General features: G+C 41.2%; 1 protein-coding gene across 1 annotated transcript in view; it reads right to left on the bottom strand.

Moving 5' to 3' along the window:
- Positions 1 to 18,103, bottom strand: part of bop1 (BOP1 ribosomal biogenesis factor) — a 73,473-nt gene extending 55,370 nt beyond the window's left edge. Inside the window, exons 1-4 of the mRNA XM_053492830.1 lie at positions 17,973 to 18,103; positions 17,797 to 17,851; positions 17,537 to 17,636; positions 16,162 to 16,371 (exon numbers count right to left, since the gene is read on the bottom strand). Of these exons, the coding sequence (XP_053348805.1) occupies positions 16,162 to 16,371; positions 17,537 to 17,629 (303 nt within the window). The 5' untranslated portion in view covers positions 17,630 to 17,636; positions 17,797 to 17,851; positions 17,973 to 18,103. The remainder of the gene's footprint in view (positions 1 to 16,161; positions 16,372 to 17,536; positions 17,637 to 17,796; positions 17,852 to 17,972) is intronic.
- Positions 18,104 to 18,108: the final 5 nt, after the last annotated feature.

Below are 18,108 nucleotides of genomic sequence, written 5' to 3'. Positions count from 1 at the left end.
AAACCTTCAAATAATTATGTTCAGTTATGCACTTAATACTTGGTCGGGAATCCTTTTGCAGAAATGACTGCTTCAATGTGGCATGGAGGCAATCAGCCTGTGGCACTGCTGAGGTGTTATGGAGGCCCAGGATGCTTCGGTAGCGTCCTTAAGCTCACCCAGAGTGTTGGGTCTTGCGTCTCTCAACTTTCTCTTCACAATATCCCACAGATTCTCTACGGGTTTCAGGTCAGGAGAGTTGGCAGGCCAATTGAGCACAGTAATACCATGGTCAGTAAACCATTTACCAGTGGTTTTGGCACTGTGAGCAGGTGCCAGGTCGTGCTAAAAAATGAATTCTTCATCTCCATCATGCTTTTCAGCAGATGGAAGCATGAAGTGCTCCAAAATCTCCTAACAGCTAGCTGCATTGACCCTGCCCTTGATAAAAACACAGTGGACCAACACCAGCAGCTGACATGGCACCCCAGACCATCACTGACTGTGGGTACTTGACACTGGACTTCAGGCATTTTGGCATTTCCCTCTCCCCAGTCTTCCTCCAGACTCTGGCACCTTGATTTCCGAATGCCATGCAAAATTTGCTTTCATCCGAATCGGTCCTTCTCCACAATCTTTCTCAGGGTCAGGTCACCTCTTCTGGTTGTGCAGCGTTTTCTGCCACACTTTTTCCTTCCCACTTAGGTGCCTTGATACAGCACTGTGGGAACAGCCTATTCGTTCAGAAATTTCTTTGTGTGGCTTATCCTCTTGCTTGAGGGTGTCAATGATGGCCTTCTGGACAGCAGTCAGGTCGGCAGTCTTACCCATGATTGCGGTTTTGAGTAATGAACCAGGCTGGGAGTTTTTAAAAGCCTCAGGAATCTTTTGCAGCTGTTTAGAGTTAATTAGTTGATTCAGATGATTGGGTTAATACCTCGTTTAGAGAACCTTTCCTTGATATGCTAATTTTTTGAGATAGGAATTTTGGGTTTTCATGAGCTGTATGCCAAAATCATCAATAATAAAACAATAAAAGGCTTGAACTACTTCAGTTGTGTGTAAAGAATCTAAAATATATGAAAGTCTAATGAAACTTTATCACAATATGCAATTTTTTTGAGAAGGACCTATATATATATATATATATATATATATATATATATATATATATATATATATATATACACACACACACACACACACTGGAATGAAACCTGAGAGTTACATATACGCACTAAATGACGCATAGAAAGTATGCGCGATCCCTTGCGCCATCTGCTGAGAGAAATGAGAATCGCAGGTTAAAAAATACGGCATGACCGGCGCGCAGCTGTCAGCGATTTCACGTAAATAAGAGCAAAATAGCTTTATACTGGCTTTTACTGGTGCGATTTTGAAAATGTAAACATGCAGGGTGATTAAGCTCACAGATCTAGGAAAAGTCATGAAAAGAGGGTCGTGGAATTTGATCGAGTGTGAAGTATTATTTTTCTTCTTCTCCATAGCGGTCAAATGACTGGTGCTCGGCGCTTCTAGTGTTAAAGGACACCTATTAGGCAAAATTCACTATTTAATCAAGTTTAGTTAGATATTTAGGTGGATTTCCTGCGTGTGTGTGTGTGTGTGTGTGTGTGTGTGCGCGTGCGTACAGTGGAACCTTGGATTACGAGCATAATTAATTCCGAAAGTGGTCTCCTATTCCAAAACACAAAATTAATTTTCCCCTAAGAAATAATAAAAACTCAAATTATTCGTTCCACAGCCCCCAAAAAAACATTAAAATAATTAACACAAAATAATCCTGCACTTTACCTTAAAAAAAAAAAAAGTTAAAATAAATCCAGACAGATAAATGTTTCCGTTTAAGTGTGTGAGACCCGGCACGGTGTCAAATTACGTGCGCGCACATATAACAGGCTGAAACAGAAAGGGAGAGAGAAAATGGATCTTTAACCGCCCTAATGAGACTTTCTTTTGCTTTATAAGCACACACACACGTGTTATAAGAAACAGTACATGCGCGCTGTACACACGCGCTTACAAACATAAAATACGTTTTACACAGCATTTTAAATCACGTTGAGATAATCCTAAATCGGGATTCATTTTACACACACAGACTGTTGTTCTCCTATAAATTATTAAAGCTTCTCCGCTTTTTTTTATGTTGCTCGCGACAGCGTAACAGCTCGTTAATCCATGCTCATGTAATGATGAGAAGAACAAACTGCTCGATGCCTCCGTTCTTTTATTTTCTGAATTGTCAGGTTATAGTACAAACTTTGGGTGGATCCTGCACTTAAATCCATCTAAAAAAAACTACTGAAGAAGAAAACTCAGGCTCTATATCCTAACTTAAATCTCACATGCGCGTTCACACACTCTCTGTACTCCTCACCCTGTGGAGGGTCGCGGGGGTCGGGAGCGTATCCCAGGAGAAGAACCCAGGGCACAGAGCAGGGGGTTTCCTCCTTATTCTCATCTGGATGTAACCAGATTTTAAAACGACAGCAATTCACTTGTGATTGACGTTCATTATGTGCAAAAAAGAAACATATGGCAGATCAGGAACCCCGTAGATTTTAAAATTATAAACATCAGAAAATGTCAAAATGTGTCCATGTTAAAGGTTTTTTATCCTATTACACGTCTTAACAGAAACAGTACCACATGAGAAGCATTAACGCACGACTACGTTTTATTCACAGATCGACGTTCAGACAAATATCTTCTGCCGGACACACGTCTTCACAAATCGTGTCCAAACGATACAACAGGCAAATTGTTTGAGAATGATGGCAACGATTTCCCTGAGAGGTGGGACCATTTATGGACATCGATGGATTGCTGGTTCACGTCTTGGCTGCCGCACTGAAGGTGTCCTGAGCTGCTCCTGTACGCGGGGAGTTGCTCAGTCAGCCGAAACCGCGAGCAACACTATGTCTGCTGGGTCAACCATGCCTAAACAGCTTCAACTACTTTACTTAAACCTCACGTTTCTGCACAATACACACGCAGTAAAAATGCACATGTGCATTTGTCCACCAAAGACAACGTTGAATATCACATGATTTTTTCCACTTTCCAGTCTTAAATCCTGTGCATGAGACACTGCAATGTTTTACTGCACCAACTTCCTCTGTGTGATTTACACGCAGGACCTATGGTCAGGGACGTCGAGGATGAAATCCCACAACGCTGACCTTTATTCAGAAAGTCGCTCACTCAGGAAGAGCAGAGCCATCAGGCACAGACATAAAAGGGACGATTTAAGCTCCGGCACGTCCCAGGAGATGGTGAGAGGCAGGTGAGTACCCGATGCTAATTTACGACTCTGGGGTGTCCTGATATCTTTTGGAACGCAGCATTAAGTGAAACACTTCCTCCCTGATGTCTAGTTAAATCCACATCAAGCTAGCTGAGCCGTTTCAGAAGGAACGGCCTCCAGGACCCTGGGAGACCAGCTCGTTCCAAACCTGCCCGGAAAAGTTAAGACAGGATTTTTAAAGAGTTTTAAAGGAGGGAGTAAAATGGGATAAGCATGCTTGTTCTGTTGTCGTATTCAGTCTAAGGACAGAGAAATAAATGATAATTATAATAATAATAATAATGTGGAGGAGATATTCCCAGTAAGGCAGATAAGTTATCTATGTGCTGTTTAATTGCAATAATACTCTAGTTTTTTTTTTTTTTATCTTTCCAGTTAGACAGACGGACTAAACACAGAAATAAACTCACCACCGACCAAGCTCTAAGTTTCCCTAAAGGTTTCCTTCATACACTAAACACACATTCAACCCTCCGTCTCTCACTGATGTGCAACTGCTTCATCCTGACCCGGGTCACAGTGGATTCGGACACACACTGTATTTGCTGTTTTTGAGGAGAACGTGCAGGAACTCAACACAGACAGTTCACAAAGCTTAGGAGTGATCCCTGGAACTGTGAAGGGAAAACACACACACAAATCGCACCACAGCTTCAGGTCCACAGGTGTGTTCGCTTTTATATTGGGAATTTATATTGGGACACAAAATTAATACTGAAATTCCGGTCTCTATCACAATAACATGGATGTACATCATGACATTTATATTTATATTATATTTTCCCTTCACAGCTCCAGGGATATTCAGCAGATAGACAACTTTATTTATCTCCTGTACACCACTGAGAGGTCCAGGGTCAGCTCACACATTCCTTACACACTCACCATCCTGAACTCATAGGCAATTTGTCAGGAAATTCTAAATTCCAAAACTCATTTACACCACACACTCTGCTAAAACACAGAACTGGTGCTGATTTGAATATTTTTATGTTATACATATAATACAAACAGTGTGTGTGTGTGTGAGCCATTTAAGAGATGATTTTATATGAGCCCTAACAATTGTCATTTATCCGTTGTATGTGTATGACCTGTACATTTTTGCTTAAAGAGCATTCTGTGTAAAATTATAATTTTTTCCCCCAAAATTACCAAATTATATTTTGTATAATTATATATATATTATATATTTTTTACACCTGATGTTATGTGGAAATAAATTAGGGACAATCCAATCATTTTGATTAATACAATACATGATTTTCACATTTCATACAAATTTCCATAATGTTAATTTGATTGTGCAAAGGGGTTTTAACAATGACCATTGTTAAAATCTCTACATAAAATAAAACAGAAAAATATAGTTTATTCAGTTAGAATAGCTTTGTGTATCTGCCCAATAATTATTGTTAACATCAATACCATTAAAATTCCATACTTCGAATGAGAGTAGTGTCCGTAACCATGTCAAATTTATGTTGCAATATCTTACAAAAACAAAGCATGGATCAGGAGATAAGCAGCATTAAGTGTTATATGATCCCATCTAAAAATTAACTTTTTTGCACAGCTACCATGTTTTGGCTGGTTGTCTTGTTAAGACTGTTGGACAATGAACACCACACTCGAATAGATATGACACGTCCCCCTGCCCTCCTACTTACTCTATATAAATATATATATTTTTTGCTTGTTCACCATCAGAGAACAAAGTATATGTCTTTATTTCTGCTGTGAGAGCTACGATAAATCGACTGTGCTGTAAGATGAAAAGCTGTGGTCTGTGAGGGGAAAAAAATTAGTGTGTGTGGGGGGGGGGGGATTAAAACAAATGCGCATGGCAACTCGCTCCCTTTTATAATTCTGAACAGTTGTGAATAACCTAAAGTCTGAATCAGTGAACGTGTTTGGAGCGAAGCACACAAACTGGAGCCAGTAATCTTCAGGACATCCGTTTCAAATCTGAACACCTCCAATGGCCCTTTTGGTGGACACACACCTACGCAGCCATAAAGATGCAGGGTAAGCGTGCGCGCGCACACACACCTACACACACACACAGCAGACCCATCACATGCTGGCTGCCTTACTGCAGTTCCCCCTCACACGGACCCCAAATCCCTCATTATTCTGCTGCTTCCTGTGATCTGCAGATGAGTTAGTGAGTGTGGAGCAATACCATTACCCAATTAACATCACACCCAATCAGCACCATCTCAAATGCTGCAGGTCACGATCGGGTAACTGTCCACCAGCCCCCGGCCGTCCCACCCACGCTCGGCTCCTCGTCAAATCTGGGAAGAGAGCTCTCGTGTCCTGGCGATGGAAGTAGACCAGACACATCTGTGGAGTGGCACTCGTGCGTAGGAGTGCAATTTGTGAGAGAAAAAGCCTTCCTGGTAAGATGAACCCCGCTTCGCCTTCCTTCCCACCCACTCACTAACGCAGCGTGTTCGCGGCCGCTGCTGGATCAGAGCCACGACTGCCGCGCCGACTCTCCCAGGGGTCGTAAAACTTCTCCAGCAGCTGCATTAACTTCTGCCTGGTGTGCATCACGGTCCAGACCCAGTGAAATAAGGGAAGAAAAAAAAAGAGGAGCTAGATGGATTAAAAAGCTGAGAGGAGAACAGTGAGGCCCGCTGACTGACCCGGACTCCTGACAATGACTTCAAGGTTTCAGATTTGACGGCGTTTCCTGTGATCACAGACACATCTACTGTATAAAAACACCCTAATTTATCCTTCAGCCATAAACAAGACCAGGTGTATTTTAGATTTAGAGCTGCAGGAGGTATTGAAGGTTTAACACAGCATTAGCATAACTTTCAATTCAACTTTCAAATAATAAAAGATGCTAGGCCAGACGAGGACGGGTTTCCTTTCGAGTCTGGTTCCTCTCAGAGTTTATTCCTCATGGCGTCTCGGGGAGCTTTTCTCTTCGTCTCAATCACCTCTGGCTCGCTCATTAGAGAGAAATCTTTTAATGTAGAATTTATATCCAGACTTTATCCATGCAACTTTATAACAACATCCATTGTTACAGCTTAAACACCACTGAACTAGCAGACAGCGCAAGAAATGAGCCCTGAATACACCAGACGGACGACAAGGTCACGGCATAAAACATTATTTCACATCTACAAACTGTGGGAAAGAACAGTAATCGTAGTCTCAGACTGACGCATGTTAAGTGAGGAGGTTCCCTAAAACCTAAATGTAAAGCTTGGGTTTAACATTTTCTACTAATAAACAGAGGAGTGACTCGTAGGAAGACTGCGGAGGCGATTAGATTCAGCAGCACTAGTGATTAGCGTTTTTTTTCATGCAACTATTTTTCTTACTGGTTTTAAAGTACTAAAAACTATTAAGTGTCTAATAAACACTGAAACCATGTGTAACTCGTGCTGCTGCTCGTCTTGTTTCTCACACAGCAAAAAAAGTTTATCCTGCCAATCCTTTGCTCAGCTCTCACGTCCAGTAGGTGGCGGTATTGCACTTTTTTTAACTGCTCATAAACTCAAAAGAAGCAGCTTTACTATTGCAAAATCAGTAGTTACAGAAGATATAAGGGGTTTCCATTTTCCGCAAAAGCTGTGGTGTACTTCCAAGGAATTGAAAGTTTGTACCTCGCGTTTAAATCAAAAGCAAGTCTCATTAGTGACGTTAAAATCCATTATCTCTCTCTGCTCAAGGCTTAGCCTGCTCTTTGCCTGCCTACACACACACAGACCCCTCCTACTTTCACCTTCTCTCTCTCTCACACACACACACACACACACACACATACTTTCTATCTGCTCTATACAGAAACACTGCTCTGTCACAATTCTTTTCAAAGCTAAAGTGCAGGTTATTTTGTTTTATTTTTACTTTACAGCAGTGATTCCGTTAGTGTTTTTAAAATTTTTATTTGGTTTACGAGTGTTTTGGAATACGGGCCGCACCCGAAACGAATTATGCTTGTAATCAAAGGTTTCACTGTATATATTTGGCAGATGTAAAGCATACATGTTTTTTGTGTTAGTCTATTTTTTATTTAATTATTATTACTATTATTTTTTTATTATTATTATTAACAGCTCAAGGAGCAACATGTTTATGCACTTTTTTTTCAGTTTTTTTCTACACTTTTTCTGTTTTTGAATAAAAGGGTTGGAAATTAATGCTTTTCTTGGTTTTTATCATCGATTAATCGAAGGTGGGGGGGGATTAATCTGTAATTATCTACAGATTAATCGATAATTTAAATAATTGTTAGTTGCAGCCCTAGTCTGAATCACAGAATTGTTTAGAACATCTCTGTACTCTGGAGCTTTACTGTTTCCCTTTAGTGGAACCTAGAGGCTCAAACCCTTGCAGCAGGCCACGCCCCTGTGAGATCCACAAAGCCACCTCTATGAAGAGCTCCATGACTGAAAGAACTCGGGTGTCTTGCACAGAGACGTGTATCTACAATCCTGTAGATGAGCCAACATAAATACACACAGACATGCTTTAACAATCAATTAAATTTTTTTGTATTGCACTTTTAACAACTGTCATTGTCACAAAGCAGCTTTACACAATCAAAAGAAAATTATGGACGTTTGTATGTGAATGTGTGTGAATCAGAAAGATTATATAGTCCTGTCACATCTATGGGAAAGACTTTCCAGAAGATTGAAGCGCATCATAACAGCAAACACATGGGGAATAACGTGCTCAGATGGGGTCATGGGAGCAAATACTTTTAGCTATAGAGTGCAAGAATGCATTTATAATGCTGTTTGTTTCAGTGAAATGGTTATTAGATGGTCATCTATGTAATAATAATAATAACAACTTGTATGGAACTTGCATACCCTTGACGCTGCTTGTGTATTATAGATGTATTTTAGATGGATGATGTCGATGCTGGAGTTTAGGAGCAGCACACAGGGTTTGGAAGGGGCACACTTTTTACATTCCTTGCATCTGGAACAAGGCTGCAGAACATCTGGGCCAAGTCTACCAGATTCATGAACAGTTACTTCCCACAGGCCATTAGACCTCTAAACAGATCTGCCTTATGGCTATTTCATTTTATTTCACTCAGTTTTCCGCCCTGCTCAACCCACTGCACTCAGTCACTTCATTTTACTTTCAAGAGAGGCACATAACCAACATGCAGAAAGTAAATACACCACCACAGATTAAATATGAAAAATGCACGCGCCAACATTTGTTATGACGACTGAGTCACTCGGATTGGATTTGTCCCGCACGCCTTGAGAAAGAAATGTCTGATTACCAGCTCTGATTGTTGCTCTGGGTGGACTGTCGCAGACGTAAACAGCTAAGAAACCTGAAATCCCCCATTTTATATTAACACAATTACAATTTACAATAAAGAAAAGGGTGAAACTTCTCTGGGTACACGACCTCAGGTAGAAGGACATAGTCAGGCTGTTCTGACATCTGTTCATGACAAACAAGTTGTTTCTCTAAAGCCCTCAATGTCCTGTGCAATTTTTTTTTAAAAGAGCACGTTTATTGCACAATCTATTTTAAAAGTTCACTGTATTCATTAACTCAGTTTTTGTGCTGTACTGTGCCTACAAAGAAGACCTGCTCCTGATGGGTGGTGACCTGGACAGCCATGTAGCGTAACCCATGACCATGGTGTCTACAGATATGATGCGCAATAAAAAAGGTTGATGCATCCTTGACTTTGCCGAAGCCAATGACCTTGATATCTGCAAAAATTTTTTTTCTTCACTGCGACCATTGTGGGAGGAAAAGTCTGCCCATTCGAGTGCCTGTCCCCAAAATACAAGATCCGGGTCATCATCACGCCGGGAACAATGACAAGAAACTGCTCTAAACACCAAGCGGACATAATCAACACCGTCACCTTCCCTGAAATGAATGCAATTTCAATCGTCGCAACTTTACAGTAAGATCACCTCTGCTGCACTCTGGATGACTTTTGGCAGCAGGAAACCCGGTGAAGGGACCAGGGAGGACAGCTCTGGACTGAGGTCTGTGCAACAAAATGTGTGAGAAAATGGCAGCTTTTAAGGCTCGGTTCATCGAGAGCGCTTTGAAGCCTCAGCAAGTGCACAGTGCCAATCTTTAACAACAAAGGCAGAACAAGTGAACTATCGACGAATAAGCTTACTCTCACACCATGATCGCCATCATTATTTAACAAACTTGGCAAATAATTAACTTCTGCTACACGGAACGCCAGTGTGTGAATAGTTTAGCGCGCCACCTGCAGGATTACATGGGACAGAGTGAGACAGAATGCTAGGCTAAAACAGAAACAGCCGGGCGACCCTTCCACACCATGGAGACGAGCAGCCTGCAGGACATGTCCCTCCTACATCACATGACCTGGGTATGTCCCTTCTATATCACATGGTCTGACTTCAATTTGACGTCACACCCATCAGTGATAAGAGGCGTGAAGGGTGCAGCTCTCTATACGATCATCAGCTCTGTGTACATCCTCGAGAAAAAGAAAGGAAACTAACTACAATTTATTTCAATGCTGCAGAAGACTGTACACCTACGACCAGGCGATAAAAGGTCCATGCATCAGCCGGACAAGGCCAAGACTATGATGTCCGTCTCTGTGTCAAGCTTCATGGTTCTGGAGGAAATATTTAACTCATGGCCCCCAAATTTGGGGGTCGGGGGATGGATCTCCTGCGGCGCTCGCGGCTGCTCTTCCAGTGTCTGAACCTTTTTCATTAAAAGACATTTGCATGAAGTTTTCATCTTTATTATCCTGACCGTTAGTTGCCGCATGCAGAAAAAAATCTAAAAAGCTGAGAGACAAATAAGACCCCTTAAGTAACTTTGTCATTTGTAATCTGATCAATTTATTGATTATTGAAACGATTAATCCCATTACAAATCAGACTATAAATAGTTGTTAATTGCAGCGCTCAGACAAGGTCACCTTAGATATAAAAACACATGATTCTCACAACACCGCCTGGGACAGGTTTGGACAAATACCTCAAATCAGGTGAGGACAAACACCTCAGATCAGGTGAGGAACAGTAAACGGTTGTAAGATCATTCTAAATCAATTCATAAACATTAAACAGTCTAAGGTAAGAAATTCCTTAAAATCCTCAGCCAGAAAAAGACCATCACTTCCACATTCTGCAGGAAATTCGTGTTTAGAGTTTACAGAGGGTTGGTGCAGCTCAATCTCTGACCTGCAGAGCACCACTGATGTCCCGCTAGAGGGCAGCACTGAGCACCGAGGAATGATCCCACTCCAGTGCTGTGAATAAGTATTTGTCCCCTTCCTGATGTTTTCTTTGCATATTTGTCACACTTAAATTATTGAGATAATTAAACAAATTTTAGGAACCAGAGTTATTAAAATTGAATGATTTAATTTATTGAGAGAAAAAATAATAAACTGGCCAAATCTGCCTGGCCCTATGTAAAAAAGTAATTGCCCCTTAAACCTATTAACTGGTTTTACACACTTGACAGCAAAAACTGCAATTAAGTGTTTGTGATGACTGGCAATGAACCTTTCACATCGTGGAGTAATTTTGTCATGCCACAAAATTTTACTTCAGACTCCAACTAGGGCACTCCAAAACTTTAATTTTGCCATTCAGAGATGGACTTGATGGTGTGTTTCGGATCTTTGTCTTGCTGTAGAACCCAAGTGCACTTGAGGTCACGAACTGATGTCCATCCTCCTTCAGGATTTTCTGGTGGAGCGCAGAATTTATGGTTTCATTAATTATGGTGAGTCGTCCAGGTCCTGTAAAGGGCCAAACCATCACACTACCACCACCATGTCTGACTGTTGCTATGATGTTTTATGCATTAGTTTTATGCCAGACACACAACTTCAAAAAAGTTAAACTTTTGTCTTATTTGTCTCAAATGTCTGTCTCATTGACATTTTTATTTTATTTATTTTTATCTTAATTTATTGTTTCTGTGTTTGTGTCGTCTTAAAGCTTTCAGGCAAATGTGAGATGTCGTCGTTTTCTTTTGGTCGGCTATGGCTTTTGCCTTGAAACTTGTTCAATCAAGTCATGAACCCGTTGAATTGTTGAATCATGAACCCTGCAATGTGACCCTAACTGAGGCCGGGTTAGGCCTACAGGTCTTTAGATGAATTCTTTTATGAGCTCCTGGATGAGTCGTTGTTGTGCTCATGGGGTAATTTCAGTAGGTCAGCCGGCCGCCCCTGTGAAGGTCTGCCACTGTTCCAAGTTTTCTCCATTTGTGGGTGATGTTTCTCACCGTGGTTCACTGGAGCTCCAAAGCCTTAGAACTCACTCTAACACTTTCCACACTGTTACACGTCAGTTACTTTCTTCCTCAACTGTTTTTGTATTTCTTTAGATCGTTGGATGATGTGTTGCTTTGTGAGATCTTTTGTCGTGCCTCACTTTGTCACACAGGTTCTATCTTAACTAAAGTTAAAATTTAAGTAAACTAAAATAATTAAGCTTATACAAGCTACGTATCAGACCACGGATGTTCCCTTCGGCTTTGACTGATCCACATCTCAGAAACAATAAAACACAGTGCTGTTGTGTTCTGTACTGCTGCTCTGCCTGTGAAGGTGGAAACCAACTCAAATCCTCATGCAGCTAGGTATCAGTTCTAAACTAAACGAATGACAACTCACAAAGGTGTTAATATCTCACTAAACAAACACTGACGTTTTTACATCCATTCATTATGAAGTGAGGATGAAAAATTAAAAACAGCAAAAGATGATCTGCTAAATGCTAAAGGAGCTGCTGCATGGACGATTTAGCTTTAGCCTGATTTACATACACATACGAGGGTGCACAGAAGGTCTAGGGTTCGAGTCCCAGTTCAACCAAGCTGCCTGTTAATTAGGTTTATTGAGCTGTTTATTCCATTAGAGAAATAATTTCTTCTTCATCTGCTACAGATAGAAGATTTCCCTGACTGTTTACACCAGAGGCACTGAACTTAAACTTAAGACAGTCCGGTCATTAAATGTTATTAGAGCCAGATTCAGATCTCCATAAACACATTTACTGTAAGTCTATAAAAAAAGGTATTTATAATCTCTATAGAATTTTTATAATATTTATTGTCAGTTTTCAGGAACTACGTTACACATGTGGACAGTTTGATGGCTGTGCATATTTACTCATATCTGTTATCGGCGCTTCACATCACTGCTTATTATCACTACAGTTTCAGAACATGAGACACACTTTGGTTTTAAACGTCCTGCAGAAAGAATAAAGTACATAGAACATTCATAGTCTACTTTTTTTTTGGAGTAAGCCCTGCTGTGTCTTTCTTTAGTTTGTTTCTTCCACACACACTGTCTATAGACTGTATTAAAACTACTGCGTTGATTGGCTCTTTTGAGTGACACATAGCCACGCCCTCTATGTAAAGAGTGAGCAGACGGCAATTTGTAAAACCATGAATCTCACTAGTCAGTTTGTTGCACGTACCCCTGGGGAGTGTGGGGAAAAAAAAAAAAACAGTGATGGGTGTGTTAAAGACGTAAAAGATGTAAAAGTCCCACCTGTGCTCTAGGATACTGTAGAACTTTTACTGCTGTGCCATTGAAAGGTTTCTTACAAACTGCATCTGTGTGTGTGGTTCAGCAACTATGCTGCTCAGGACCTTAATGCCTTTCAGAGGGGGTGAAAGAAAGCCACCCAACGGATCATTGGCACCCAGCAGACATTTAGAAGAAATGCTGTCTGAAAGGGCGAGAGGCATATCATCTAAGATTCCTCTCATCCCAATTACGGACTGTTCACAATTCTACCATCGGGTGGCGCTACAAGTACAAACCAGATCCAAAAAAAGTTGGGACACTATACAAATCGTAAATAAAAACTAAATGCAATGATGTGAAGGTGCCAACTTCTAATATTTTATTCAAAATAGAGCATAAATCATGGAACAAAAGTTTAAACTGAGAAAATTTATCATTTTAAGGGAAAAATATGTTGATAAAAAATTTCATGGTGTCAACAAATCCCAAAAAAGTTGGGACAAGGCCATTTTCACCACTGTGTGGCATCTCCCCTTCTTCTTACAACACTCAACAGACGTCTGGGGACCGAGGAGACCAGTTTCTCAAGTTTAGAAATAGGAATGATCTCCCATTCTTGTCTAATACAGACCTCTAACTGTTCAATCGTCTTGGGCCTTCTTTGTCGCACCTTCCTCTTTATGATGCGCCAAATGTTCCTTTATAGGTGAAAGATCTGGACTGCAGAATGGCCATTTCAAGACTCGGATCCTTCTCGTACGCAGCCATAATGTTGTGATTGATGCAGAATGTGGTCTGGCATTATCTTGTTGAAAAATGCAGGGTCTTCCCTGAAAAAGATGACATCTGGATGGGAGCATATGTTGTTCTAGAACCTAAATAATAATTTTTTTTTTTTTGCACTGATGGTGCCTTTTCAGACATGCAAGCTGCCCATGCCACATGCACTCATGCAACCCCATACCATCAGAGATGCAGGCTTCTGAACTGAGTGTTGATAACCACTTGGGTTGTCCTTGTCCTCTTTGGTCCGGATGACATGACGTCCCAGATTTTCAAAAAGAACTTGTGAACTTGAAGATCGTGACTCGTCTGACCACAGAACAGTCTTCCATTTTGCCACACTCCATTTTAAATGATCCCTGGCCCAGTGAAAATGCCTGAGCTTGTGGATCTTACTTAGAAATGGCTTCTTCTTTGCACTGTAGAGTTTCAGCTGGCAACGGCGGATGGCACGGTGGATTGTGTTCACTGACAATGGTTTCTCGAAGTATTCTTGAGCCCATTCTGTGATTTCCTTTACAGTAGCATTCCTTTTTATGGTGCAGTGTCGTTTAGTGGCCCGGAGATCACGGGCATCCAGTATGGTTTTATGCCCTTGACCCTTACGCACAGTGATTGTTCCAGATTCTCTAAACCTTCGGATGATGTTATGCACAGTTGATTATGATAACTGCGAAGTCTTTGCAATTTTTCGCTGGGTCTGATATTGCTCCACTATCTTTCTGCGCAACATTGTGTGATGTGTGAGGAATTGGTGATCCTCTACCTTGGCACCTACCTACCCATCTTGGCTTCTGAGAGACACTGCCACTCTGAGAAGTTTTTTTTATACCCAATCATGTTGCCAATTGACCTAATTAGTGTTAATTGGTCTTCCAGCTCCTCGATATGCTCAAATTTACTTTTTCCAGCCTCTTATTGCTACTTGTCCCAACTTTTTTGGGATTTGTTGACACCATGAAATTTTGAATCAACATATTTTTCCCTTAAAATGATACATTTTCTCAGTTTGAACTTTTGTTCCGTGATTTATATTCTATTCTGAATAAAAACTTAGAAGTTGGCACCTTCACATCATTGCATTCGGTTTTTATTCACGATTTGTATAGTGTCCCAACTTTTTTGGAATTCGGTTTGTACCTCAGAACCCGCAACAGACTCATATAGCTTTTTTTTCCTGTGGCTGTTACCACACTGAACAGCTGATCACAAGTGTTAACTAATACACCACAGCACCTATACTGTGTGTGTCTGCTGACGTGAAAGAATGGAGGAGAGGAAGATGGGTGGGGAGGAGGTTGGTGTTTATTACTGTAGGACTTTTATCACCCATGTCTACAGTAATTACACTGGGTCATTCTCCTCAGGGGTTTTCTCTCTCCCTTTCTGCGCTGCACATTAGCACAACTGCGCTGCACAAAATAGACATTGCGTTATCGTTCATAAGGTGTAGCGCTCTGTTCACCACAGTTTTGTTCTGGTAATACCTCTCAGCAACAGCTTGGATGTTACTCCACTTTACACAAAAATCTTTTATCCTGTGCGCAATCCGCGACCTGACCGAAACAACCCTACACCACGCACCCATGCCTTTGATCAGCTGGGTCGTGTTCTAAGGCAGAGTTCATGAACAGAGAGAAATTTTAGGTGAAATTCGGGTCGTAAACCAATGTTAGTACTTCAAGGGGTTCGTGAGCTAAGGTTCCATGGTGTGTATGTATCACCACATACACACCATAACTCTATTACCCAATGCATATTCTGTTTGTAGAACACATTTGTATTTACTGTAAATAGGCCACTTCTGATTAGATGCCAACTGCTCTAATAAAATGCTGCTTATGAACAAGAATAAAAATAAAAAAAACCCTCTAGCAGCTTGTTTTTCACTGATTTCACACTGTGCGGAGGGGAAGTGTATGGATCCACAGATGATCTGTGATAAAAGCAGTTTAATTTATTGTTTCCGTGTTTCTGTGTCATTGTCTTAAAGCTGCAGCTTCACTATAACTAAAAAAAATTACAGTATCTGTCACCGGGGGTTACAGCATTGTGATGGGATAATTTTTTTTTTTTTAAATGTTCCTTTTTTTTTCCAAATTTGTCTTTTATAAGATTGGTGTCACTCAGTGTTACTTAAACACCTCTCCTCTACGCGCGTCTCTGTCTAAACACCATTTCCACACTACTTAGGACACCTCCAGAGCACTGGTTCATTGGTGATTTCCTTCTTTAAGAATAGCTCTTACTCTTAAAAGTAGGACCAAAATGGCATAATTCTGAGAATTTCTGTTCACATCTACATCTAGCTACATTTTAGCAGATGCATTTATCCAGAGCAATTGACATTTCAATCTCTTTATACAGTACACCTAAGCAGTTGCGGGATAAAGGACTTGTTCAAGGGCCCAACAGTGGCAACTGAGTGGTTGTGGGGTTTGAACCTGGGACCATCCAAACTGGGGTCCAATGTCTTAACCACTGAGCGCCCTGACCTGTTTACTTAACTCTGACACGCTGGGTAAATACGAGCCATAAAAATAATATACAGTACCTGAGGTCTGCTGAAAGGCTCGCTGCTCTTTCCATTTTCATTAATATCTGCTTCTTCATCCTCGGAGTCACTTTCTTCTGCCTCCTTATCATCCTCCTCCTCATCGCTCCCGGAGTCCTGAAGCCCAGAGAAGACGCTCTCCTCACTGTCTGAGAGATCCTCGTTCCCCTCATCGCTGTCATCCAGATGAGTCCCGTCTCCGGTAAAGAGCTACAAAAAAACACGATTAAGAGCTCAGAATAAAGACATGAAGAGCTGGTTAACGACAGACTGACCGACTGACTCCGGCCTGAGATAGACACTGATCAGGACGGTCATCAAATACAGGTCTCTCAGGACCTTTTTTTTTTAATAACTCTGTTCACACGACCTACGTGTTAAACATATCTTTGTCCACATGAAAATGCAAAACACCCTGTTAAGTCCTGTTAAGAGCGTCCCTAATCAACAGGGGGCCAATCAGAAGCCTAGACAAAACATAATTACCGGTTACGCTTTGTAGAAGTCTGACCGAGTCGTGTCCAAAACTGCCGTCACTGTCTGTGTCGTTTCTGTTGTCAGAGTTTTGTATGTGGCAGCAGCGAGCTCAGTAGTACATTTAAGCACCTCTGTTCGTTAGCATACTCTTTGAGTAACTGTGTGTGTATGTACACGCGCGTAAAAAGTCCAGTAAGCAACGGTAACACAGTCACTGGTTTACTGTACACACCCTGGCATGCTGTCAATCAAATACTTATGACTTTAGCCTTATGGCGAGGAGCTCCATCATGCTGGAAAAAACACTGTTCATCATCAAACTGTTCTTGGATGGTTAGAAGAAGTTACTCTCAGAGGATGTTTTTGTTCCATTCTTTATTCATGGCTGTGTTCTTAGTCAAAGTTGTGAGTAAGCCCCACTCCCCTGGCTGAGAAGCAACAACACATGAATGATCTCAGGATGCTTTACTGTTGCTACGACACAGGACTGATGGTAGAGGCAGAGGTCTTGTAAATATTGACTCTCTGTATAAACTTGATATTATTGTCAATAAAAGCCTTTGACACTTGTTGGTAATTATACTTCAAACACAGTAACATCTGACAAAAAGATCTAAAAACAATGAAGCAGCAGACTTTGTGAAAATTAATATTTGTGATTCTCAAAACTTTAACTCTATAAACCTCTATACTCATATCATTTCTATTTAACACACACACACACACACACACACACACACACACACACACACAGTAGAGAAGCAGTGAACGGAGCGCGTGCTGCTAGCGGCTATTAGCACAACATGAGCTCTGTGTGTGTGTGAGTGAGTGAGTGAGTGATTCCGCCGCTCGGCTCTACAGTAACTCCGCGATAAAGCCCGGGTTATATCATCCATACCTCCTCTTCCTGCTCCTGCTCGACGTGTCTCTTCTTCTCGGTGACTTTCCTCATCCCTCCGCTCCGCCGCGTCTCTGCTCCACTCTCAGGCATGCTCGCGCTGTAACCATGTGGGTTTTAGAGGGAGGTCAGAGGTCAAAGGTCGAAATCCTTTCGAAATTGTTCATTGAAAGAAATGCACAATTGTATTACATTATATTTTTATTTGTAAAAAAAATAATAATAATAATATTTGTGAAAGTAACGAGAAAGTAACTTACATTTTGAAAAGTTCGTTCACGTTTTGTGCGAGAAGGTGAAAGGTCAAAGGTAAAACTAGTGGAAGTTTAAGAGCAAAACAAAAAAACAATTTGGATTCACAGTTTCATTACCGCGTGCAGGTAAAACGCGTGCGTCGATCAAACGTTCTATTCATTATTTTCAGAATATATTTTACCAAAAGAACGCAGACGCTTCTGTGACGTCACAAAATGGCGACAGGTAGGCGCGTGTCTGGTGACGGTTTCCTACGCAGTTAGGGACAGAGACAGAGTCATGGCGTCCGGGTGGAAATTTCCACCCAGCAGTGCGGA

This window comes from Clarias gariepinus, chromosome 3 (assembly GCF_024256425.1).
Source record: "Clarias gariepinus isolate MV-2021 ecotype Netherlands chromosome 3, CGAR_prim_01v2, whole genome shotgun sequence".
Taxonomy (NCBI): Eukaryota; Metazoa; Chordata; class Actinopteri; order Siluriformes; family Clariidae; genus Clarias; species Clarias gariepinus.
Note: the sequence above shows the minus strand (reverse complement) of the source record. Positions and strands in the feature narration are given on the sequence as shown.